This window comes from Apodemus sylvaticus, chromosome 2 (genome assembly GCF_947179515.1).
Source record: "Apodemus sylvaticus chromosome 2, mApoSyl1.1, whole genome shotgun sequence".
Lineage (NCBI taxonomy): Eukaryota > Metazoa > Chordata > Mammalia > Rodentia > Muridae > Apodemus > Apodemus sylvaticus.
The window spans coordinates 96,524,066-96,551,473 of NC_067473.1; the positions used below are offsets into that span (position 1 = coordinate 96,524,066).

The following is a 27,408-nucleotide window of genomic DNA, read 5'->3' on the forward strand; positions in this document are numbered from 1 at the left end:
GGGTTCACCTAACCTCCTACCTCAAGAAGTTGACTATTTCCATTATTTGGCTGGCTCTCAGGGCTTCATTTCTTTGACCTCACTCAATACAAGATCAGGTATCCCTTCGCCCCACTCCAATCACTGTCCACTATTCTTTCCAGGTCATGCTCCATCTTTTGATTGGTTTCTTCTCCCTACCAAGTGGAATTGAGGCATTCTCACTTGGGACCTTCAGCTTGGTGACCTTTTTGAGTTCTATGGACTGTATCTTGTGTATTTTGTACTTATGTTTTAATACACTAATATCCACTTAGTTAATGGAATCATGTCCTCATGGTTACTTCACTCCAGTTACTTCAGTCAGGATACTATTTTTTTTTATTTTCATCCATTTTCCTACAAAACATAGGATGCCCATGTTTGTAATAGCTGAGTAGTATTCCATTTTGTAAATGAACTATATTTTCTATATCCATTCTTCTGTCATGGGACATCTGTGTTGTTTCCAGCTTCTGGCTATCACAAATAAGGCTGCTATGAACAATGTGGAAGATATGGCTTTTTTGCATGGTGGGGCATTTTTTGATATATTCCCAAGAGTGTTATAGCTGTGTTTTCAGGTAGATCTTTTTCCAGTTTTTTGAGGAAGCTCTAGATTGATTTCCATAGTGGTTGTGCCAGTTTGCAATCCCACCAGCAGTAGAGGAGTGTTTCTCTTTCTACCCATGCTACCCAACATGTGTTGTAACCTGAGGTTTTGTTCGTAACCATTCAGATTGGTGTGAGGTGGGATCTCCAGGTGACTTAGATTTGCATTTCTCTGATCACAAAGTATTTTGAACATTTATTTAGCTGCTTCTCATCCATTTGAGACTGCTCTGTTGTAAATTCATGGTTTATTTATATACCCCACTTTTTGATTGGTTGTTTGTCTTTGTTTTGGTTTTGTTGGTTACCTTTGTAAGTTCTTTATATATTTTGGATATCATTCTTCTATCACTTGTGGGGTCAGAGAAGTGTTTTCCCCAATATGTAGGTTGCTGATTAGTCTTATTGACTATGTCCTTTGCCTTAAAGAAGCTTTGAAGTTTCATGAGGTCCCGATTATCAATTGTTGATCTTAGAGCATGAACCATTGGAGTTCTGTTTAGGAAATTTCACCCTGTGTTAATGAGTTCATGGCACATCCTCGCTTTGTCTTCTATTAGATTCTGCATATCTGGTTTTATGCTGAGTTCCTCAGGTCTTAATTATTTCCATGTAGTCACTGCTACCATAGAGAACAACCTACAGGAGACACATAGGGATTCAAAGTACAAAAGTCACATCCACTTCTGAATTTTGCCTCATACCTTGATGGTCTTTATTTGTACTTTAGTTTGTTATTAGTTTTCACATTCTTCTGTCCTCCTGAAATTATAACTGAATCTCTATATTCCTCCTGCTCTTCATATTTCTCTTTGTCCTGCATGCTCTTTTTATCTCCCCTCTGTATTTCTACCATATCTGCTCCCTCTCTTCTTTACTCTCTTCATCCACTTTATTTCTGATTCCAGATTTCAGGTAGTAGTCTATTTGATTTAGTTTTTCCCTCATCCTTAATTGTACTTTTCATTACCACCACTCATGGCTTGTGGTCTATGTCTATAACTGAAGTTCTCTGGCCATTTTTGTTTTATTTAAAGAACTGAAGAAGCACATACATAGGAGCAAGCAGTTTTATTCAGAGGCAAAATGAAATTTCATAATAGACACGCTGCAAGGGAGTGTATATCCAGAATGACATTTCTGGAAATTTTGTAGTTACTTCCTAAGGTTCCCGTCGATATCTGAGAAGATGGAGATTTGATTTTAAGGGGTGAACTGTGCCTGATTTTGGTTGATAGGCTGCTGCATCTGACTGTAACTAAACATGTCACAGATGTGGGCATGATCGGATGTGGAATGATAAATATGAGATTTTTTCCTAAACTTTCATTTTAAGACCAGACTTTGCATAATATATCCAAACCAGTCAAATTGGTTTGAGAAATTGACATTATTTTATTATATTATTCAGGATCTGTTTGTTAGCAAGAAAGTCAGTAAATGTCATCATGGTTTCATAGTTGGTGCCAGAGACTTCCATATTTAAGAGTAACAAGCATATGCTAGATACTGGTGTAGTTCCATCTTGCTAAATGTTTTAGTGTGCACCATTATGTTCTTGTTGATAATATAATATAATATAATATAATTAATATAATATAATATAATATAATATAATATAATATAATATAATATAATATAATAAATATAATATAATTAATATAATTAATATATGTAATGCAATGTAATACACAGTCAGCTTAGGACACTGGGTTCCAAGAAACTAATCTATCTATTGCTGAACTTCCCTGTTTCACTGACTTTGTCATTACCTATAGTATTTTACCTTATATTTCTGACTTGCCTTATTATTAAACAAAGAAATGAAACAACATTTAACTGAAGAAAACCTCCTCTCTCTTTACTCTTAGCTATGAGAGTTGACACTAAGATAGATAGAAATGAGAAAGGTGTGTCACAAAATGACTATTTACCTAAGATGTCTTCATTAATACCTTCTGCCAGAGTGAGAGAGAATACTCTGTCTTCTGTCAAAACACATACATATATAAGAAGGTAGAATGATTTCAGAGAACAAAGGATATCAGCTATTTTCTGTGATGTAAAATACACTCTTAATCCTTGGATAAGCTCCATTTTGCTGTTCTAGCTAAGTAATATATTAATAATGTGCTAAATACACATTAATATCTTGACGTCCTATGCTAGTGACAGTTTCTTCTATAGATGCAGACAGGGAGGCTGATAACTGTGTTATCTGGATTTTATACAAGAAACTTAAATTGGAAAATGGCAAATACACTATTACAAAATTATTCCTGTTTTTATTAAATGAAAGTTAAATTTAATGCAAATGTAATTTAAGTTTAAATTTAATGTAGATTTAAATATCATAAATAATTTCTATTTATCTATTTAGAATGATAAATTTTCCTTATGAATTTTATTATTCACAGTAAGGTACACACATCTTATAGATAGATATAAAACAATTCTGATGCTTTATTTATTTCTTTATTAGTAGAGTGTTCCAATTAAATATTATGAGAATAGAAAGACAATATACATGGCTGTCAGTATTTTTTTTAGTTTTGGAGAAAAAATCATTTCAATCACGTATTTATAGGGCAATTTAGTGGAAAGGAAGGTCTGATAATAAAAATCAGAAGACAGATTAGAACAGATACTACTATAGGATAGCAATGGCAGTGTATTATGAGTAAATGACTATCTTGAAGAAAAAAAAAACCTACCAAGTAGATCCTAAAAATCCATGAAAGAAGCATAAACTAGATGTGAAGGATCATGGGGATCACCAGTAAAATAGATGAAGAGAAGTGCCTGCCACACTTGCCTTCAACAAACAGAACAAAAACTGAGAATAAATAAACACAGGCAAAGTAGATTATCTGAGAACAACACTGGAGGAATATCATCGAGACAATTATCCAAAGATGCCTATGAGATTGTAAAGTACAATACCCTGCTTGCACTTCTGTAATCAAACCTCTGGCCATACTTCATCGCTAGAAGGAAGTAACTGGGTCCTAAGGAGTTAGAGGGTTTTTGTTCCAGTCTGTATCACTGTGTAGGTGAGCCACTTGTCCACTGCTGACAGTAATAAGTGGCAGCATCTTCAGTCTCCATGGTGCTGATTGTGAGAGAATAAGAAGTCCCAGACCCACTGCCACTGAAGCGAGTTGGGACTCCAGAAGCTAGCTTGGATGTATCATAAATCCAGGGTTTGGGGGAAGTGCCTGACTTCTGCTGGTACCAGTACATGTAACTTACACTTGAGCTGGCACTGCAGGTGATGGTGACCTTCTCCCCTGGAAAGGCAGCCATAATTGCTGGAGACTGGGTGAGCACAATTTCTCCACTGGACACTGTGACTACAAAAATCAACACACAGAGAGGGGGCATTAATAGAAATAGAGATACAAAATTAGTTTTTTTCCACCCAATTTTCAGAAGAAAAAAAGAAAAAAAGTATATTTTAGACTCAAATTTCCCAGGGAGGAGAATTTTGATTAAATTCTGAGCTCAAACTCCCTGCCCTCTATTACCTGTGACACTGATTAGCAGGAAGCTGAAAATCTGTATCCCAAAATCCATTGTGTATTTGAATTTTGGTCTTGGACTAATTACTACTATTCTCATAAGTACATGGCTTTAAAAGCATCTGTGAGATATTTGTGGTTTCTGAAGTTGAAATATGCAAATAGTAAGATATGGTCTAGGTAGTTCTTGGCTTATAAACATGTGGTCTGTTAACTAAGCCAAACTAGGCTAATTCAGTACAATATCTACTTACTTGTAGTCACTACACAGATAAAGAATAAAATTACTATTTTTGGGCTTGCTGAAGTAGGACATCTCTGTTCCAGTAGTCACATATTGCTCTGGCTTCTTTTGATTGTGTTCTTAAACTGGCCTTTAGCCATCTCCTTGTTACTTGTGTTGACCAGTCTTGTAGTCTGATGGCAGCAGGTCTCTGGGGCTACAGACAGCTGCAGGGGGCCACTGGGACTGTAGGTAGAGCTTGTTAGAAACAGTGGCAGCAGTCCCACAGGGCTACAGGGAGATCTGTGCCTAGAGAATGGAGTTTAGAAGGGACAGGGAAAAACTTACCATCACTGCTGCTCAGTTTGCCTAGTGGGGCTACAGTCAAGCAGAGATTTGTGGTGAGCATCTCTTCTCATGATTACTTGTGGTTGCTGATGCCTGGGATTGAAGTTAGAGGTATAGACCAGGAGAATGAGCTAAGAGGGACAAGGCAAAATTTCTAGTTATGGGATTGCCATGGAACCCACTGGGGAAGGAATTATGCTGTTGGAATCTAACCTGATTTTCCTGAGTAGCAGCTGTCTTACAGGGATTCAGGGAGAGGTGTGGCACATAGAGTTATGCCAAAGTCCAGCCTAGGCTCAAAGAAGGCGTCCTGAGGAAGGGGTGTAAGAGAACTGCAGAAGAAATGGCCCAAAGTCAATGGTGGGTTATATGCTGATAGCTTCTTGACAGCTCTGTCCTTTGCTTAAGATAGCTCATAGCTTTAGACATCTATCTGCTCAAGTCAGCTCTCTGCTTAAGATAGCTCCCACTTCTTCCTTGAGATAGCATTTTGACTTCTTTCTGCATTATCCAAACAAAGTCAGGAAATCTGCTTAAAAACAAAAACAAAAAACTCAGAGCTCTTTTAGCTCTCCAAGCAGTTCTCTCTGTGTAGACAAAGCCCTAGTCTTTTATTTAAATAACATATCAGCCATTTATACCATGTTCCCATTTGATTAACCCATGAATCAGCAATTTATGCAAAAAGAAATAGTCCACATGGGCTAAATTAATTACTAATTGAAAAGAAGCCGACATTTAGATTGCCTTTTGTTAAATGGTGATGTAGTTGTATGTACATAAACACTGAACTAAAGTTCTTTCCTTGTGAGAAATGAAAGACAAACTGAGCTTTTATGAACAGCACTTTTGGAACCTGCATTAAGAGGTGCATGAAATCACTGGCTTTCATTATTTACATTTCAAATGATCACCCCTTTCCTGGTTCCTCAGTCTCCAAAAGTCCAATTAGCCCTCTTTTCTTTCCCTGCTCCCCAATCAATCCCTACCCACTTCCCTGTCCTGATAATCCCATACACTGCTGCATAGTGCCTTTCCAGGACCAGGGGCCTCTCTTTACTTCTTGGGCATCATTTGATATGTGAATTGTGTCTTGGGTTTTCTGAGCTTCCAGGCTAATATCCACTTATCAGTGAGTGCAATATCATGTGTGTTCTTTTGCGATTGGGTTACCTCACTTAGGATAATATCTTCGAGTCCCACCCTTTGCCTGGATGTTGCCAGGTAACCCAGCTTATTATAAATGGAGGGTTCCTGGCCCTCCTCACTCTCTATCCTTCCACTCCCTCATCTCTTTCTCATCTCTCCCCGTCTCTCTTCTTTCTCCCTCTTTCACGTGGTCATGTCCATCCCTCATCTCTCTATCTTCTCTTTGTCTCTTTCTCCTTTTCTCCCTCTACTCTTTTAACAATAAAGCATGAAATCCATGAACTGTCTCTGTTTTTAAACCTGTCACATAAAAACATGGAGCAAGCCTCAGCATTTTCAGCTGCTAGGGCAAGGATCCAAGTCACCTTGCAGCCAAGCAGCTTAGCCACAACAGGTACCTGGGGCTTTATAAAAGGCTCCACCCACCAGGCAGTCTCCTCCCTCTCTAGCCAGGCAGTCTTGTCCTCTAGGTTATGCCAGCACTTCCTGCCCTGTGGGCCTTTGGGCAGTCCTGCCTGTTTCCCTATTCCCTAGGGCTTTGCCTGCCACAGTCCTTTCATATGCTGCAGCACCTTCCTTTTCCTTTTTACCCACATATGTTCTTTCAGACAGAAATAATTATGGGACAGAGTTTTGATTAATTTTGTATTCTAGTCCTTTTCAAACTGCTAAGATATCCAATTCATTATTGTAATAAGTATTTCCATCCTCTAGGGATTTTTATTGGATATTTTCTTTATTTTCCTTTCAAATTTTATCCCCTTTCCTGCCCTGCTCAGGAAATCCCAATCCCATAACATCTCTCCCTGATTCATATACCTCTTGAATGGAAATCCTGATTTTCAGTTGTCATTTCCACTAGCCTGTGTATATTTATGTCTATGTTTATTGGTATGAATAGATATTGAGTACAGAACTTCTGTTGTAGTGTGATATCTTGAACTATTTCCACTATCAATTATTGTTTTGAGTTTTACACACACAGACACACACAGACACACATACACACATACATACACACACACACATACACACACACATATACATACATATATGAGATCCATTTTGAGTTAATTTTCTTTTCTTTTAAAAAAAGATTTTATTTAATATTTTCTTTACACTACAGATTTTATCCCCTTCTTGGTCCACCCTCTAACTGTTCTATGTTCCACACATGCTTCTTCCTCCCCCATGTGTCTCCAAGAGGATGTCACCTCCACCAAGCCCCCCTCACCCTACCTGACCTCCCCACTCTCTGCGGTTTCAAGTCTCCTGAGGGCTAGCTCCATCTGCTCTGAGTCCAGACCCAGCAGTCCTCTGCTGTATATGTAATGGGAGGCTCATATTAGCTGGTATTTGCTGCCTGTTTAGTGTCTCCGTATCTCAGAGATCTCATGGATCCAGTTTAGTTGAGACTGCTGGTCTTTCTATACGGACGACCTCCTCTGATTCTTCCAGCTTTTCCCTAATTCAACCACAGGGATCAACAGCTTCTGTACACTAGATGGGTATCAATATCTGCATCTCACTCTTTCACCTGCTTGTTGGGTCTTTCAGTGGGCAGTCATGATAGGCCCCATTTTGTCTTCAGCCTCAGTAATAGTGTCAGGCATTAGGGCCTCCCCATAACCTAAAACCTACTTGGGCCTATCACTGTACCTCCTTTTCCTCAGGCTCTTCATCATTTTTGTCCTTGGAGTTCTTTCAGTTAGGAACAATTCTAGGTCAGATATTTTGGCTGTGGAGTGGCAACAGTATCCCTCATTTGATGCCCTTTCTGTTTACTGGAGGTGGGCTCTACAAGTTCCCTTTATCCACTGCAGGGCATTTCATCTAAGGTACCTCCCTTAGGGTCCTTAGAGTCTCTTACCTCCTAGGACTCAGGTACATTCTGGAGATTGCTTCTACCTCCCACATCCTGAGGTTGCCTGTTTACATTGAGTTACTTTTCATAATGATAGTAAGATCCAATTTTTTGCTCATTACGTGGATATCCATCCAGTTTTTACAGTATCATTTGTAGAATAGTCTACATATTCTCTGTAATATTTTGACAACTTTTTAAAAGGGCATATAGCTGTAGCTTCATGAGTTCACGTCTGCGTTCTTAATTAAATTCCCTTAATCTAAATGCATTTTCTGATAATCTTAGCCTGGTTTGTTACTATAGATCGGTATTTCAATACAAAATCAGATGTGGTGGTACTTTAGGCATTGTTCATTTTGCTCAGGACTGTGTTTAGTGTTTGATATCTTTTATACTCCTAAATAACTTATAATGCCTTTTTATTTTTATTTTTGTAAAGAATGATATTGGAATTTTAGAAACAGTTACTTTTGATCAATAGATTGATCTTGGTAGTCTACTCATTTTATTTTTTAAAATTATTTATTTATTTAATTTTTATACTCCAGATTTTATTGCACACCGAAATCCACCCACAAACTGTTCCATATCCCATACATTCTCCTCACACTCATGTCTACACAAGGTTGTCCCTACCCTCCTGAAACCCATCCCATCTGACCTCTATATTCTTCCTGTGCCCTCCAGTCTCTTGACTGGAGGAAAGGAGAACAAAGACTTAGTCTTGAATTGATTGCACTGTTTAGGGAGGCTTAAATGTATGCCCGTGCTGGATGACTTATGCCCTTGGGGCTGGGCTTATTTCCAGTTTGTGCTCTCATTTTCCTGTTACTGACACCATGACTTTGCTACATTGTCATGGATTCTAACCATCTATAAACATAAGCACCAATTAATTCTTTTTTTAAGTTGTCTTGGTAGCAGTGTTTTTTCTTAGTTATAGAAATTTCACATATATAAGTCTTTCACTATTTGGCTATATATCTTTGATAGGTAAATGCTGACTTAGAGGAAAACAATAGAACATTCTCTGCTACTAGTATACTCCTCTGTGACCACTTATCTCTTCATTTCAGTTAATGCCTGTAGTGCACTCTAATTTCCTAAAATTAAACCCCCAGCTTTTACTATCTGTAGGGACTTCCATTCTGATACATGATTATCAACTACTACATATCAGGTGTTTCAGGTACAGTTACCTCTGAATTGAAGGAATCTAATATGAAGCATAATTATATTTATGCTATTGATATTGAGTATGTTTAAGCAGCAAAGAAATTTCTTGTATATCCTTTTTCAAATCTTAGAGAAAATCTTGGAGCTTGAATACATCTAATGAACCCTCTCAGGAAACAGAGACTACAAACAAGCAAGCTCAGGGAAGTCTCATAATTTGGCTTCTCTAGGGGTTTTTATTATGACATATCACTGTGGGAGGGTGCTCAGAATACTGTAGACAGTAATACATTGCAGCATCTTCAGACTCCATGTTTCTGATTGTGAGAGAAAAATCCTTACCAGACCCACTGCCACTGAAATTTTCTGGAACCCCAGGTAGCAAAATGGATGCAAAATGAATCAACATTCTAGGAGCCTTCCCTGGCTTCTGTTGAACCCAAGCAAAATACTTTTTAATATCCTTACTGGCCCTGCAGTTGATGATAATTTGGTCTCCTAGAGATGCAGAGAGAAATGATGGGGACTGGGTCATCTGGATGTCACATGATATACCTGAGAACATGAAAATATAAGAAATTATTATATTGTGGTTTACAGGAAAAGCATACAAAACCCAACAACAATGACAATGGCAATTGAAATAAATTCCCAATGCCATCCTTTCTTAAGTGTGATCCAGTGTGCCAATAGCCCTAAGAGCTGAGCAGAAATTGTCATAGCCATGATTTGCCCTGATTGCAACTGACATCTACATAGGCTACTAGAGGCATATAGGATTTTTTCATGGGGCTGGTTTATACTCTTAGCAAATGCAAATCTCCAGGGACTTAGCAAGGTTGGGCACATCTGCAGGACTGATAAAACTCACTAAGGGTTGCAGATGTATCCAGATAAAGGAGTGATGTTCAATTTTTTTATATATAACATGTATTTATCTGTCTACCATAGAGACTACTTCCTTTTGAGTTATGTAAATAGCATTTTACTTTCATTAATTTGAGTTTTAGCAACAATGTGATTTGTCTTAATCCATCTGTGTTTGTTCTGTTGAACAGCTTGCATAGTAGTCAACCACAGGCAGATTTGACTCACTCCTCAATATAGATTCTGCTTAAGTCATCTAGTACTGATGTTTTTAGACACCTCGTGTTATTTCTTATGCTCACTATCCATTCCTAACACACAAAAATTTTCTTTTGGGATAAAGTTCTTCAACTGAACAATGTGCATTCACAACTTTAAACACACTGTATTTCCTAAAACTATCTACTCTGCCATTTTCCAATGTCTTACACTGCTAAGAGAAATCAATTATTAATGTATATCATTAGAATTTATGGTTTGGACAAGTTAACAGAGAGGACAGTGACAAGAAATGGTGTGCTTTTCTTCAGGAAATACAACAATCATGTCCTTACAAAGAAATATAAGAACATATTGGGTCTTGTGATTAAGAAGGATGGACAGAAAAGATTATTGACTGTGTACGGGGTCACCTAAACATTAGTCATGATCAGGGAGTATAAAGAAGACACCTATAAAAGAAGAGAAATATGTTGGTGGAATATTTGATTATATATCCTTGGTTCTTTTTATACCTGAATATCTTTGAAAGTGATATGGACAAGATAGTAAAAACTGGATATTATTTTACATGAACATATTGGGAAAATTGAGGAATAGAAGTAAGAATGAGTCTCACATTAGAAAAGGGGGATATTTCTATGAAAAGAGAGTTGAATAAACAATGATGATCTGGGATAGAATCCAAGATATAATGTTAAACTCATGCACATTTTAATAGAGATTTGAATATGTGTTTCATTGTGTGAATAGAGATATAGCTGATAACTTCTCTGGGTATAAAAGAATTTTTCAGACATCAACAGGACCCATAATTTATAAATGAATCATTATTGAAAGGAATGATTTATTTATCTTTAATTTTCGCATTATAAAAATTCAGCATATCTCTAAACTTGCCTTCAATTATGAGGTTAAATCATATCATTCATTATAAACCAAACAAACCCACTGCATTTCTGCTTCTATGCTGCTTCTATTCTGCTTCTATTCATTAGGGCACTCTCTAATCCCCGGTGATTGCTACCTTCACAGGCCTTAATAAAGTGGCTCTTTAAAAATAGTAGCCACACAATAAATATATTTTTCACTATTAGTGAGTAGTTTAAAAGCTAGATTCATTGAGTAACTTGATATGATTTGTCATGTTTTCATCTGAAGTAGTAGGCTGACATTGTTAGAGACTAAAATCACTAATAATAAAGTAGAAGTTGTTCCTTCAAGTAAAAAGACAAATGTAATGAATTAAAGTTATTTCAATGATGCCTAAACCTCCATGCTCCATGCATTATCCATGATGTACTGGAATTAGGAAGTTATGGAAGCTTTGTTTAGTAATATATTCCTGTGCTATCTATTTTACAAGGAGAAGAAATATTTTCCATCTTGATCAATTTTCTAATAATTTGTATTAGAACTGCTGTGGAATAGTTATTTCAACATTTTTGAAATTATTAAATGCATTTCCTTGGTAGATCATTACAAATATTTATTCCAAACTGGGATGAGACAAATAACTCAAGAATAAAAACAACAAACTTACATTTTTAAGGCTGTCTTTGCATTTATTTATATGTATGTGTGTATTACATATGTATTAAATTGAGATTAAAAGAAGCAGGTGGGAGACATTGGAACTGATTATAGGTGGTTCTTAGCTACCAAATGTGGATGCTAGGGACCAAACACAGGACATCTGAATGGATATCTATTCTCTTAACCATTGAATATTCTATCTATTCAGTCCCAGTAAATCCATCTAGATGAGGATATGTGTTTGTTCTGGTTACTTACAAAGCAGTTGAATTGCTACATTCCTAAAATTTGCAGTAATGCCTCCCATTATTCCTACCAAGGTTTACATTTGTACAATTGTTAGTCCACCACAGAGCCAAGTAAACATTGGCTTAGACTAGCATCTAGTACTGAAACAGAAGTGATAAAAGGCTCAGACAACCCAAACTACAGAACAAACCAGACCCAAGCAAATTTACATATTTGTGTTGGCCCAATCTTTTCTCTTTTCAGGCATTTTCAGGTTTTGTAACATGCTTCAACACTATTTAAAGATGGCTTTGGATTTCTTACTCTGCCATGTGCATTAGATAAATGCTGCCTTGATATGAGGTAAGGTCTCTCTGACTAGGAATTGGAAGATGAATTTCAATACAAGACAACCAAAGCCAGGAGAGATATTACAAACCAGATTTTAATAGCAAGTTGTAGTACATGTCTTTTAACAAGAATACATGTAATCCAAGTGGGATTACATTTTCAGATGACAGTTTTTCAGTGCCCAGTATAAACAACCAAGTAACTGGAAAATAGATTATAATCTTATAAATTTTCACATCTGCAACATTGTAATTGTGCTATGTAATGTATATGAATATATAATATTATATATGTATATATGTAATACATTCTCTCTCTCTCTCTCTCTCTCTCTCTCTCTCTCTCTCTCTCTCTCTCTCTCTGTGTGTGTGTGTGTGTGTGTGTTATCCCTGAATAAAAAGATTTCCTCTGCACTTGGATAATAGGATCAAATTCTTTGGTATATTTAAAGATATCCTCTGTGAGAGGAAGCATCTAGAAGTCCTTTTTCTTATTTTGCATTCTTATGCAAGGTTTAGAGGAGCAAATATCACAGAGCCAAGATGAAGAAGTTCAGCTGCTCATTATCTTCTACCATACACATGGAAAACTGTCTGCCCTCTAGGGACCCAGCAATAGTTGCTATGTGTGGAATCCCTAGGGGACACTATTTAACGCAGATACAGTTAGAAGTGAAAGTATAGTGATTATTTAGAAGATTCATTCTGTTCTGTTCCCACTCATTTTGATTAAACAGTGACACTGTTAGATATTGTAAAATGCATATTTTCTAGAAAACATGGCACCACAATTCTTAATGGGCCATGAACTAAAACAGAAAGGCTGGTAAGATAACTGAATACAAGCCCAACTTAACTACTAAGAATTGAGTGGGTTAATGAAAGCCTAGATTATCTTAGTGGAAATATCTTTGAGTCACCAGAACAAAATAATAAGATACATGTTTCAGGCAGTCTGAGTAATAGAAGGCACTAACAGAAATTTACTGACTTTCTCCTTTGCTTGAATAAATTAATCAGAAAACAAGGTGTGATTTTTACTTTCAGTTTCATTTGAACACACATGCAGCCACTATCTGAGATCTTTGAGTTGCATAATATGGGCATGGAATAAGTCTAATATAATATAAAGCTCAGAAAGATTTTTCTAGAAAATGCTGTTGTCCCAGCCAGAAGTTTTACCTGTCTTACAAGTTACACTGAAGCCAGAAGCTACAGGCCTCTGGGAAAATTCCTAGGGGTTTTCTGGAGGGGAAACTGAAAAGAGAGTTATCATTTGAAATGTAAGTGAATTAAAGATTAATAAAAACCAAAGCAAGCAAGCAATCAAACAAACATAAAAGAACCAGATGTGTGATTAAGTAAAGGCAGTTTATTTAACTCTGTGTCTGCTAGGAAAAGTTACTGACAGGAAAAAAATTGGGGAGCATATTTTAAAAGGAATCTTTATTTCTAAGAGAAAATGAAAAGGGGACAAAACCTATCAGAATATATGCTCCCTAGATATCTATGATGCTCTGTCTTAATTTCTAAGAAAATCTGCTACTCTTCTTATTGTTCTCCGTTGTTTATACATTTTCTCCAAATACATGATCACATGATGTCTATCTCAAAAGCTCACCTAAGTTTAAGTGTGAATTCAAACATAAAATGAATAAGAAATTTACAACAGAGATGATTATATAGTTTCTTATTAAGAGCAGTTATCTATCTAGACATTGATTTTCTGTAACTCACACCATAAGTTCACTGAAAGGTTATGACTTTAATTCTCAAGTCTAAGTTAACAATAAAGTTTTAGCTAGATAAACTCAGTCAATATTTTATCTTTTGTCCTTGAACCTGCAATAAATCATCTGTTCCCTTTCATGACCTTAGTTTAATTGTTTTACAGCCCCCAAAAATATTTTTCTTCATTCTGACTCTGTTTTCTATCTTTTTTATTCTATATATTTTTTATTTACATTTCAAATGATTTCCCCTTTTCTAGCCCCCCACTCCCCGAAATGTCAGACCTTGAAGGGGTTTATTTTGGTTTCCTAAAGATAGTGAATTTTCCGCACTGCTAGATTCCATCATCTGTATAATATTGAATGTGCCAAGGACACTCTGCAATAAATTATAAGGCAGAAGGTGTTATTTAGAGTCAGAATGTGAATCAGGAGCCTATGAACTTGAATCTAATGTTTCTAAATTTAAATAATTATGGTTTGTGTATGATGACATTGACTAAATAAATGTGTGTTGCTTGCTCCCCTTCCTGGACAAATGGAAAAAATTAACAAAATGGTTATATAAATTTCTAAGCTACAAACTAGAAGAAATGCTGTGCTAGGTAGACAGTGAGTGCTACAAGAAAAAAAAAATAATTGCAAAAATATTCAAGCAGGAATTTCCTTACTGATACTGAATTATGGAAGAACTGTACATATGCAATCACAAATATAAATTCTATCTCTTGCTCTCAGGAAGAATAAAATCACTGGGTAAAAATTGTTTAAACACATCTGCAAATGTGTGTTAATTCCTGCAAACACATTCTGTCCATAAACAGATATCCTCCATATATAATGAGGTTACAACATCCTTATTTACTATAGATTAGAAATATGCGAACCAGGAAAACTTTTGAAAATTAATTTCTAATTTTCACTGTCACCACAACAAATATTACAAACATAATTATGGTGTAAGCATAGTATTGATTAACTGTAAAGTTTATGTATTTGTCTAAACTTAGTAATTAATAGTTATATGTAGCTTATGTGATTTGATTATGGCATAAAATACAGGCTTTGGAATCACATTGGATTTAATACTGGAAATGATAAGGAGAGATCAAAACTTGTGTATGGAATTGTTTGAGGAAACAGTGTGATGTAAACTGAATAAATAAAGAAATTAATAAAAAGTAAAGAGTGTGTAGAGAGTCCAGTAACTAGAGGACGGTAGGGAATATCTTACATGGTTATTTTTAATTAAGAATAGCGCCTTATGAGGTCCCAATTGTCAATTCTTGCTCTTAGAGCATACGCTATTGGTGTTCTGTTCAGAAACTTTCTCCCTGTACCGATGTCCTCAAGGGTCTTCCCCAGTTTCTTTTCTATTAGCTTCAGAGTGTCTGGCTTTATGTGGAGGTCCTTGATCCATTTGGATTGAGCTTAGTACAAGGAGACCAAGGATGGATCAATTCGCATTCTTCTGCATGCTGCCCTCCAGTTGAACCAGCACCATTTGTTGAAAAGGCTATCTTTTTTCCATTGGATGTTTTTCAGCCTCTTTGTCGAGGATCAAGTGGCCATAGGTGTGTGGGTTCATTTCTGGATCTTCAATCCTGTTCCATTGATCCTCCTGCCTGTCACTGTACCAATACCATGCAGTTTTTAACACTATTGCTCTGTAGTATTGCTTGAGGCCAGGGATACTGATTCCCCAGATTTTCTTTTGCTGCTGAGAATAGTTTTAGCTATCCTGGGTTTTTTGTTGTTCCAGATGAATTTGATAATTGCTCTTTCTAACTCTGTGAAGAATTGAGTTGGGATTTTGATGGGTATTGCATTGAATCTGTATATTGCTTTTGGCAAAATGGCCATTTTAACTATATTGATTCTGTCGATCCATGAGCATGGGAGGTTTTCCCATTTTTTGAGGTCTTCTTCCATTTACTTCTTAGGTTACAGAAGTTTCTGTAAGGCAAAGGGACACCATCAAGAGGACAGATCGGCAACCAACAAATTGGGAAAAGATCTTCACCAATCCTACATCAGATAGAGGGCTAATATCCAATATATATAAAGAACTCAAGAATTTAGACACCAGAAACCGAACAACACTATTAAAAAATGGGGTACAGAGTTAAACAAAGAATTCTCACCTGAAGAACTTCGGACGGCGGAGAAGCATCTTAAAAAATGCTCAACTTCATTAGTCATTAGGGAAATGCAAATCAAAACAACCCTAAGATTTCATTTACACCAGTCAGAATGGCTAAGATTAAAAATTCAGGAGACAGCAGGTGTTGGAGAGGGTGTGGAGAAAGAGGAACACTCCTCCACTGCTGGTGGGGTTGCAAATTGGTACAACCACTCTGGAAATCAGTCTGACGGTTCCTCCGCAAACTGGGCACCTCACTTCCAGAAGATCCTGCTATACCACTCCTGGGAATATACCCAGAGGATTCCCCACCATGTAATAAGGATACATGCTCTACTCTGTTCATAGCAGCCCTATTTATAATTGCCAGATGCTGGAAAGAACCCAGGTATCCCTCAACAGAAGAGTGGATGCAAAAAATGTGGGTATATATACACAATGGAGTACTATTCAGCCATTAGAAACAATGAATCATGAATTCTTAGGCAAATGGATGGAGCTAGAGAACATCATACTAAGTGAGGTAACCCAGACTCAAAAGGTGAATCATGGTATGCCCTCACTAATAAGTGGTTATTAACCTAGAAAACTGAAATACCCAAAACATAATCCACACATCAAATGAGATACAAGAAGAAAGGAGGAGTGGTCCCTGGTTCTGGAAAGACTCAGTGAAACAGTATTCGGTAAAACCAGAACGGGGAAGTGGGAAGGGGTGGGAGGGAGGACAGGGGAAGGGAAGGGGGCTTACGGGACTTTCGGAGAGTTGGGGGGGGGGGCTAGAATAGGGGAAATCACTTGAAATGTAAATAAATTATATCGAATAAAAAATTAAAAACAAAACAAAACAAAACAAAAAAAAAAAAAAGAAAGAAAGAATAGAGCCATCTCAGAGGCTTCAGACAATTATAACTTTGCTAGCAAAAGACAAACACACACACACAAAAAAAAAAACACAAAACGAAAAAGCCAGGCATTTGGTCCAAAGCTTCAATTAGTTTCAAAGTGTCCCTGTTTGGTTTCTGTTTTCCTCATTGGTCCATTGAGGAGAGTGGAGTGTTGAAGTCAACCACAATTATTGTCTTAGGTACAATGTGTGGTTTGAGCTTTAGTATAGTTTCTTTTACAAATGAGGGTGCTCTTGCATTTGGAGAATAGATGTTCAGAATTGTGAGTTCTTTTGGGGAGGTTTTTTCTTTGATCAGTAATAAGTGTCCTTCCCTGTCTCTTTTGATGACTTTAGATTGAAAGCAAACTTTATCTGATATTAGAAAGGCTACTGCAGCTCGCTTCCTGAGACCATTTACTTGTAAAATTGTTTCCAGCCTTTTACTCTGAGGTAATCTTCGTCTTTGATACTGAGGTGTGTTTTCTGTATGCAGCAAAATGTAGGGTCCTGTTTACACATCCAGTCTGTAGTCTATGTCTTTTTATTTGGGAATTTTGTCCATTGATGTTAAGAGATATTAGAGAATAGTGATTTATTTCTTCCTGTTATTTCTGGTGTTATTTTTATGCTAGAGTGGTTATCTTCTTTTCGGTTTGATGAAAGAAGGTTACCCCTGTGGAAATCAGTCTGGCAGTTCCTCAGAAAACTGGGCATGACACTTCCAGAGGACCCTGATATACCACTCCTGGGCATATACCCAGAGGATTCTCCAGCATGCAATAAGGGCTCATGTTCCATGTTCATAGCAGCCTTATTTAAAATAGCCAGAAGTAGGAAAGTACCCAGATGTCCCTCAATGGAGGAATGGATACAGAAAATATGGTATATTTGCACAGTGGATTACTATTCAGCAATTAAAACAATGATTCATAAATTCTTAGGCAAATGGTTGGAACTGGAAAATATCATCCTAAATGAGGCAACCCAACCACAAAAGAACACAGATGGAATGCAGTCATTGATAAGTGGATATTAGCCCAGAAACTCTGAATACCCAAGACACAGTTAACATATAAAATGATTCCCAAGAAGAAGGAGAGGGCCTTGGAACTAGAAAGGCCTGATGTAGCAATGTAGGGGAAGTACCAGTACAGAGAAGTGGAAGGGGGTTGATTGGGGAATGGGAAGAGGGAAGAGGGATTATGGGACTTATGGGGAGGGCACAAACCAAGAAAGGGGAAATCATTTGGAATATAGAAAAAACAACCCTGGGCAGTGGTGACACATGACTGTAATCCCAGCATTTGAGAGGCAGAAGCAGGTGGATATCTGAGTTTGAGGCCAGCCTGGTCTACATAGTATGTTCCAGGAGATTCAGGGCTGTACAGAGAAACCCTGTCTCAAAAAGCCAAAATAAAATAAAAGAAAAGAAAAAAAAGAAAAGAAAAGAAAAGAGAATAGAATAGATTAGAATAGAATAGAATAGAATAGAATAGAATAGCATTAAATAAAATAAAATAATATAAAATAAACTTGCCTAGCCATGATAGATTTAGTGGAGCAAAGGAAGTTGTAAATAGAGGAATCAGATTATTTAATTAGACATAAAATTAGAAATGACACTTCCTTCCCTTCCTTAGAGACTATGCTGCACATAACTTTGTTTCACAATTCAACTTCATTCTAAGATGTGTTGCAACTACTGAAAATATAAATCATTCATAATCTCATAATATAAAATTGGGACAAATAAAAGGAGTTTGTAGACTTTGTTACAATTTCAGGGATTGTAGAATGGAAGCAAGGAAATACATATTGGAACCTAGAATATATTGAAATAATGTACTTCTCATAGACTCTAGATTCTTGTCTTTGAATCTGACATGTAAGCAATTTTCTCTGGAAAGGAATGAAGACCCTTAGACACAAGGAACTTTTCAAGGTACTTAGATGTGGTTCTGCAGCTGTGTTTGCCTCTGAGGAGTCCCTCCTGGTTTGTATGTGTCCAAAGTATGAAAACCTCTTTGACTATTTCCTGAAGGTCTAGATGTGTTCTGAGATCAGCCCCACTTAGGACTCAGTATGTATATGAGAGTTCTTGCATGATTCCTGGGGCTTCTCTGGCTTCTAGGTATGAAGTGTTGACTCTCTCTTTTTTTTTTTTTCTTAAATCACAGTAGTCAAACTATCTGATTGCTATTTGAGAAAAACCCTGTCCTGATATCATGAATTATGTGGATATTTGTTTCTAATATCCCAGTCTTGGAACCATAATCTGATATCCAGATAACCCAGTTCCAATCCCTTCTGTTTTCACCTCAAGGAGGAAAAGTCACCATTACTTGCTCAGTAACTGAAAACATTAACAATTACATACATTGGAACTAGCAGAAACAAGGGGCAGCTGCAAAGCTCCTGAAGTATAATGTCCCCAGTTTTCAGCCAGGAGTTTTATCTAAGTTCAATGGCAATTGGTCAGGGACTTTTTTATTACCTCACTATGAGGAGCCTGGATTCTGAGGATGTTGAAATTTATTACTGTCAATAAGGTTCTCTCCCTCCCACAGTAACACAGAAATTACAAAAAAATTTCATAGAAACTGAGATCTGAGATTGTGCTGCCTCAGCTGGGCTTCCAGTCACCTCCTAAGCTGACAGCATTTCTAAGACACAGTCAGAGTTTGAAACTCACTGGAGAGGTTTGGTGAAGTGCCTGTGGATGCTCTTTTGAACCTCAATATCCACCTTCTCAGCAAAATTGTGCAACGATGACAACAGAGGCCATTGTATTTTAAGTATCTGAGGATAGGCAGCATTTGTGATGCTAAAGGGGAATGTTTTTTACATAAGAAATTATATTAAGAATAAAAGCTGGCAAAGGTACTCTTCTTTTTTTTTAACTTTTTTATTCGATATATTTTTTATTTACATTTCCAATGGTTTCCCCTTTTCTAGCCCCCCACTCCCTGAAAGTCCCATAAGCCCCCTTCTATCCCCCTGTCCTCCCACCCACCCATTCCCACTTCCCTGTTCTGGTTTTGCCCTATACTGTTTCACTGAGTCTTTCCAGAACAAGGGGCCACTCCTCCGTTCTTCTTGTATCTCATTTGATGTATGGATTATGTTTTGGGTATCCCAGTTTTCTAGGTTAATGTCCACTTATTAGTGAGTGCATACCATGATTCATCTTTTGAGTCTGGGTTACCTCACTTAGTATGATGTTATCCAGCTCCAACCATTTGCCTAAGAATTTCATGAATTCATTGTTTCTAATGGCTGAATAGTACTCCATTGTGTATATATATCACAATTTTTGCATCCACTCTTCTGTTGAGGGATACCTGGGTTCATTCCAGCTTCTGGCAATTATAAATAGGGTTGCTATGAACATAGTGGAACATGTATCCTTATTACATGCTGGGGAAAATTTTGGGTATATGCCCAGGAGTGGTATAGCAGGATTTTCTGGAAGTGAGGTGCCCAGTTTTCTGAGGAACCGCCTGTCTGATTTCCAGAGTGGTTGTACCAATTTGCAACCCCACCAGCAGTGGAGAAGTGTTCCTCCTTCTCCACATCCTCGCCAACACATGCTGTCTCCTGATTTTTTAATCTTAGCCATTCTGACTGGTGTAAGGTGAAATCTCAGGGTTGTTTTGATTTGCATTTCCCTAATGACTAATGAAGTTGAGCATTTTTTAAGATGTTTCTCAGCCATCCGAAGTTCTTCAGGTGAGAATTCTTTGTTTAACTCTGTACCCCATTTTTAATAGGGTTGTTTGGTTTTCTGGAGTCTAACTTCTTCAGTTCTTTATATATATTGGATATTAGCCCTCTATCTGATGTAGGATTGGTGAAGATCTTTTCCCAATTTGTTGGTTGCCGATTTGTCCTTTTGATGGTGTTCTTTGCCTTACAGAAACTTTGTAATTTTATGAGGTCCCATTTGTCAATTCTTGATCTTAGAGCATACGCTATTGGTGTTCTGTTCAGAAACTTTCTTCGTGTACCGATATCTTCTATGAGGACTTATTCTAGAAAAACTGGAATCTCTGATGCTACTCTAGAATACTGGACTTCTCCCTTAAAGGTCTAGGCTTCCTGAGTCATACTGAGAGAAGTCTAGACAGGGACTCCCTCACAACAAAGGAAGCATAGAAACAACTGTAGAGAATATTACCTGCTGGCTTGATCAAAGATCTCTGTTCAACTACCTTTCTTATATAGTGCAGGGCTACTTGTCCCAGGATGACACTGTTCACTATAAGCAGGGTACACACACACATCAGCAGCATTCCAAAATCTATTCACACGAATATCTACAGACCAACATTATTTAGGCCATTCCAGAACTGAGGTTCCTGAATATGCATAAGTCAAGATATATCTGCATGCAAATGGTTTCACATAAAAACACTCATAATTTTTAAATAATAAATATTAAACAAAGAGATTTTGAATAAGAAACATCAATAAAAGACCATCCAAAAACAACAAACATTCATGAATAAGCCAAGTTGAAAGGCATCACAGAGTAGCAGTGCTGATGACTTGAATCTGTGCAGATCACCAATATCACAATCTGCCCTAATATTCAAGCTACTCAGTCTGTGGTGCTTTGCAGTCCTTTATGGAAATTTTCCCTGGGAAAATGCACACACATGACTCTCAGTAGCAAATAGCATACTGATACAACCAAGAAAGACTTTCATCCAAATTTATGTAAGTAGATCACGTGGTCTATTAACTTGCTGTACTGTGGTCTATTCAAGGGATCTGGATCACTAATATTTCCCACTCCTGCTTGGATAATGAGTTCCAGAAGCTGGTTTACTATAGTATCCATCCCAGTGAACCTTCATCACATATATATTTCAGTAATAATTTAGAGTTGGGGCAGAATTATTCATAGATATTGGGGTTAGGATTTAGAGAGAGACTGGATCCTCAGTGAAATTTGATGACCTGTGTTTTTTTTTTATCTCTCTCTCTCTTTCTGTCTTTCTCTGTGTCTCTGTCTCTGTCTGTCTTTCTATGTCTGTCTGACTATCTAACTGCCTGTCTGTGTTTTCTGTGTTTAGACAGATGAATGAATATTGGTTTGTGATGGCACAAGTATTAGTTTGGAAGACAACCATGATTGTCAGACCTTTTTTTCACCTTGAAGTATGATCTCTTGCTACTTAAATAAAATATGCCTGAGTAGTTTGCTGGAAAGTTTCTTGGAATTTTTTAGTCTTTTCCTCTCATTTCATCCTAAGAGAGAGAGAGAGAGAGAGAGAGAGAGAGAGAGAGAGAGAGAGAGAGAGAGAGAGAGAGAGAGAGAGAGAGAGAGAAAGGAACTACATATGTATTCTATTGTTTCTAACTTTACATCAGTTTTATTGCTCTGAATTTATATTTTCACACTTATCATGTAACCATTTTACCTACTGAGCCATCATTCCAGTCTCATGCTCCTCTCTACTAAGGAGTATTAACAGTAACTTTTATGAAGGAACCATGTAGGTAATCAAAGCTGCTATGATTCTTGTTGTCAACAGTCATACCATGTTGACAAAGTTCTGCAACCAAGTCCTATAGATAAACACAGTGTCTGTAGCACATTTGCACATAAAGGAGGCCAAATCATGAGAACAGAAGCAAATCCAAAATAACGTGTAAAATTTCATACATGAAGATAACTTTCACACATATTTCATGGTTTATATTGTTTTGGTTTCCATTTCAGCACTCAATCATGTACTGGGTTGGCATCTTCTTCTGGACCAGAGCAGAAGCTGAACACACTGATAATTTTCAGAATACAACAGCACTTAAATAGAATAGCATTTAAGTAAAAATGGAATTTTTTGACTATGGTTCATGTGCCCATGGTAGAGTGAAAAACCCTGGACATGGGCCACAACAAAATCAAAACAACACAGTTGTTAGTAGATTCTTGCTAATTTTCACAAGAACTCTAGAATTTTTAACTCAGATCTCATCAAATGTTTAACATAGGAACCTGGCCACGTGAAGCCCTAAAATTCAGCTTTACTATTTTATCTTAATTTTCTATCTCGTCCAAATCAGAGGCCTCCATATGCACACGACATTTCCAGAGAAACATTATTTTAATATTGATTGAATTACCTGTATAAATTTCTTAAAGTGGTAGGTGTTGGAATCCATTCAAAAGGATGATGCATGGTCAACTGTGCTTTGAAGAAGTGTGAGAGATGCTCCAGCAAGAAAATACAGAGACCTTTTTACAACAGTGGTATTTTGTTCTCTGGACTGTTTTGGAAAAGGGCCGTTGTGTTAATATTTCCTTTGTGCTTACTTGTGTTTGTTTACTTGTTTGCTGAACAAGGTTTTTTGTACTAAAACAATCTTCCTTGGATCAATAATTTTGTTTGTTGTTGTTATAGTTTATATTCCTGTATAAATGTATAGTGAAACTGAAATAAGGTTGTATATATTGCACTGTAGAGTATTCCATTCTTTAAGTTTCTCAATTACAGATCTTTCAGACACAGATCTGAATAGGTTGGTAAAATTTTCTAGTAGATATTCTGATAATAGTTTTAATTACACACCCTTGTTGGTATTTTTTTTTCATTTCATTAGAATCAGAAGACATACTTGGATGATTTAATTTTTCTGTATTGTTTTTTATGTTTTGGGAGGTGGGATTGAATTCTTAGTAAAAGAAGTCACAACTTCTCAAGCACCTGTGACTACAAGCATACTCTGTTATACTTGGTGAATTTGTATATTTATAAATGTAATATAAACTGTTTGTGAAATAATAAGTGTTTAATATATCTTTAATTGAATATTGTTTTTCATATATTTTGAATTTCACTTTTCTTTGATGAATGTTCAGAATATTTTGAGTGAGTTTGATCCATTATACTGCTTTAGTCCTCTATTTCCTTATAACCTTTTCATTTTAATTTTTAAGATTTAGTTTTAGTGTTTTTAAAATTATCTGATTCTCTGTGTCTCTGTGTGCTGTGCACATGAGTGAAGGTACATGAGGAGGCCAGGGGCTGGAGTAACAAACACTTGTCAGCCACTACATATGGGCGCTATGATGGAACTCAGTTCCTCCACAGAGCTGTTCATGAGTTTAACCTCTGATATAACTTTCTAGGCCCATGATTATAATTTTAATTTTAAAATTATGTGTATTGCAAGTGTCTTTCTGTGTTTGTTCATATTAGTGGAGTACCAAAAGAGAACAGAAAAAGTAATAAATTCTCTGGAGCTCAAAGTATAAAGCCAGTTGTAAGCAAACTGACAGGTGCTAGAAACAAAACTCTAGTCCTCTGCAAGAGCAGCCATTGTTCTTAAGAGCTGAGATATCTGACTTATTCATTTTAGACATCTAATACATCTATAATATCTGTTGTATACATTATTGAAAGTAGGTACTGAATATCAAACCACTCTTATGGAACTAATTTTTTAAATGGTTTTATTTCAGGTTTTATTTCACAATACATCACAGCTTTATGTTAATGTTTTAATTTAATTTATATTAATTTAATTTTAATTTATAACTGCTATTTATAACATCATTTGATTCCTGCACTGAAAAAGATGGCTTAGTACATGAAGGTAATTGCCAACAAGCTTGATGAATTGAATTCCATCCTTATGCCCTATACAATGAAGGAAAAGATTGATATCCACTAATTGTTTTGATCTCTGACCACAGTATTTGCCACATCAGTGTATAAATAAATGTAATAAATATTCTAAATCTAAATAATTGATTAATTGTCTCTTTAAACATGCATAAAGGAACACAATAGCACTCTTTCTACTTAAAAGCTTTTGAGTTATATCCCTTAGAGCTGAGATTAACATCCACTCAGATTTTTGTGTGAAATGTCCTTTTCCATCTTTATATTTTAATTTATTCTTCTTCATTTGCAAAGTAAATCTGTAATAGCTGGCAAATATGATTATTTGAAATATATTATGCCACCAAATCTGTACTTAAATAAAATGTCTCATCAATTTCTACTATTTTGTCATTGATAACACAGTATGAAATACTTCTGCCTGTTCACTGTTTGTTGTTAGCATAGTATCTCCATTCTTTCTGTGTTACATCAAGTTTGCTTCTCAGTTCTTCCATTTATTCTGTGCTAAAAATCTTTCAGATTTGATTCACTTACTTTTATGTTCTTTTCCTCTCTTAATAGTTTCCTTATATATCCAAAGTATTATTTAAACTATAATGATTCAATTTTATTTAATACCAACTTAGATTCAGTAGTACAAAACACATTGCTCCAGCACAGGGGCATCTCTCCCTATTTAGAAATTCTCTATAGCAAATTCCATTTTTCCTTCCATCAATGCAGTTTCACCATCTTTTCTCCTTTTATGTCACAAAGAAAGAAAAATCCAGACTCATAAAGCTTTTATTGACTTTCATATTAACACCAGTATTTACCTTTACAGTGTTATTAATGTGTTATGTATTACTTTTAGGTATCTTAGCATTAAATTTGTTACTATTAGATTTTAGGCACAAGTGTTCCTTTTATCCCTTTGTAGGAAGAATTACACACAAAGGAATTATCATCAAATAAACAACGTTCTTTCTGGTGGATGATACTATTCTTTCTTTTATTAATGGATAAGTCTATTTATATATTCTTGTATTTATTTGATAATTGATTTTGATAATTGTTTTTTATTTATCAAAATACTAGTGAACTGTCAAAACACTACAATTATTCCTGATAAGAGATATTTAATTTGATAATTTATATCTAGTATAATATGTTAACATAGTATTTCATATATTACATACATAAGTTTTCCAATTGCTCCATAATTTCGTACTTCCTAATTTTCTATTCAAATAAATTGATAAGTAATCTGCATATTGACATTTATTTTTGTCAGCAGCTGAAAGGAATATATAAGCTTAGTAAAATATAGAAGAAGAGCTTATACAGAAGAGCTTCAAAAGAGTGGATGATTTGATAAAGAAAAGCCTTCTGTTCTGAACAGTAGTTTGAGTTGAGAAAGTTGAAGGAAGCCAATAACATCAAACATCCATGTCACAGTTTTAGACAGACATAACTTGTTTTCATGTGTTGCAATATGTAAATATTTGATTAGCACATAAACCACCAGGTTTTCTTGAGAAACATTTTCATAAATACTTGGTTTAGCTTATATCCATCTTTCCTGTTCAAAACCAATATTTCTTTGCCATATTCACAACTGTATCGATCCACACTCTGTACCCCTCCTTTTACTTGCTGTTACATATATTACATTACTTTCCCACACCCTTAGCAGAAAAGGATCTTAACTTTTACAGCATGTTTTTTACACCAGAGAATACTGGGTTGTCTACTGAGAGCTGTGCTTTCTCCATGAGCAATGCATGGCACTGGGCGATTTTTTGATAGTAGTATGAACCTGTATCTATGATATGAAAATCATTGCATCATAAAGTTAAAATAAATACAAGTGAAAATTCCTTACATCTATTTTATTAAATATAATATAATATAATATAATATAATATAATATAATATAATATAATATTGAACTATATTTCTTGTTTTGAAGCAACATTCAATGCTGACTTCTACAATCATATTGAAAATCTACAATTTAGGTAAAAATACAATAGATAATAAATGTGAAATCTATGCATTTTCCTAACCAGTCATTGAAAACTGTATTCTCTCAGCAACTGGATCAGATTTGCTGTCGTTTTTTGTTTGTTTGTTTTGATTTACAGTTTTAATTAACAGAAGAGCTTCAAAAGAGTGGATTATTTGATAAAGGAAAGCCTTCTGGTTTATACAGTTGTTTGAGTTGAGAAAGTTGAAGGAAGCCAATAACATCAAGCATCCATGAACACTGTGTATGGATATGTTTATCTACAATCAGAGCTAGGGAGGGAGATTCAATGCTTCAGAAAGGAAAGCAAGATATACATGACTTTAGATAACAACAGCAAAAGTAAAGGTCTGATACTGAATAGAAACTTTACTTAAAGACAACTGCTTAGGCATCATAGATTCTGCCCTTCTTTACAAACCATGTTGCTTATGACTGCTTTGCACTTGGACTTCACACTAAAAATATGAAGGAATGTACCAAAGCAGAATTCTCTGTGATCTGAGTAATACTGAAGAGTACCAAAAGGGAGGAGTTTGAAAACTTCCTTGCAGCTTCTAAGATGAGGGCAATGAAACACATTCTATGCTCACAGATAACAGAAAGGCACTGTTCATGAACCATAACCCAGAAGGAAAAATGTTATCTGTGCTGCTGTGGTAGGAATAAGCATTCTGTGGGATTTTACAGAAATGAGATATTTCTGCACAAGTGCTCATCATTAGTTCCTCTGGATGATTTTCATGTACCCAAAACACAACTCAGTGCCTTAAGCATATTTTAAAGAGGTGCTCACAATTTCCACAGCTTTCTATCCAGATTACATATGACACAATATGGACATGAAGATTTCTGCTATATTCCTGGTGATTCTCTGATTCACAAGT

General features: G+C 36.0%; 1 gene segment (V, D, J or C); it reads right to left on the reverse strand.

Annotated features, from left to right (window-relative positions):
• Positions 1 to 3,672: 3,672 nt before the first annotated feature.
• The window catches only part of LOC127677978 (Ig kappa chain V-VI region NQ2-48.2.2-like), a 54,252-nt gene continuing 30,516 nt past the window's right edge, over positions 3,673 to 27,408 (reverse strand). Inside the window, 1 exon segment of the V gene segment in view lies at positions 3,673 to 3,901. Within this exon segment, the coding sequence occupies positions 3,673 to 3,901 (229 nt within the window).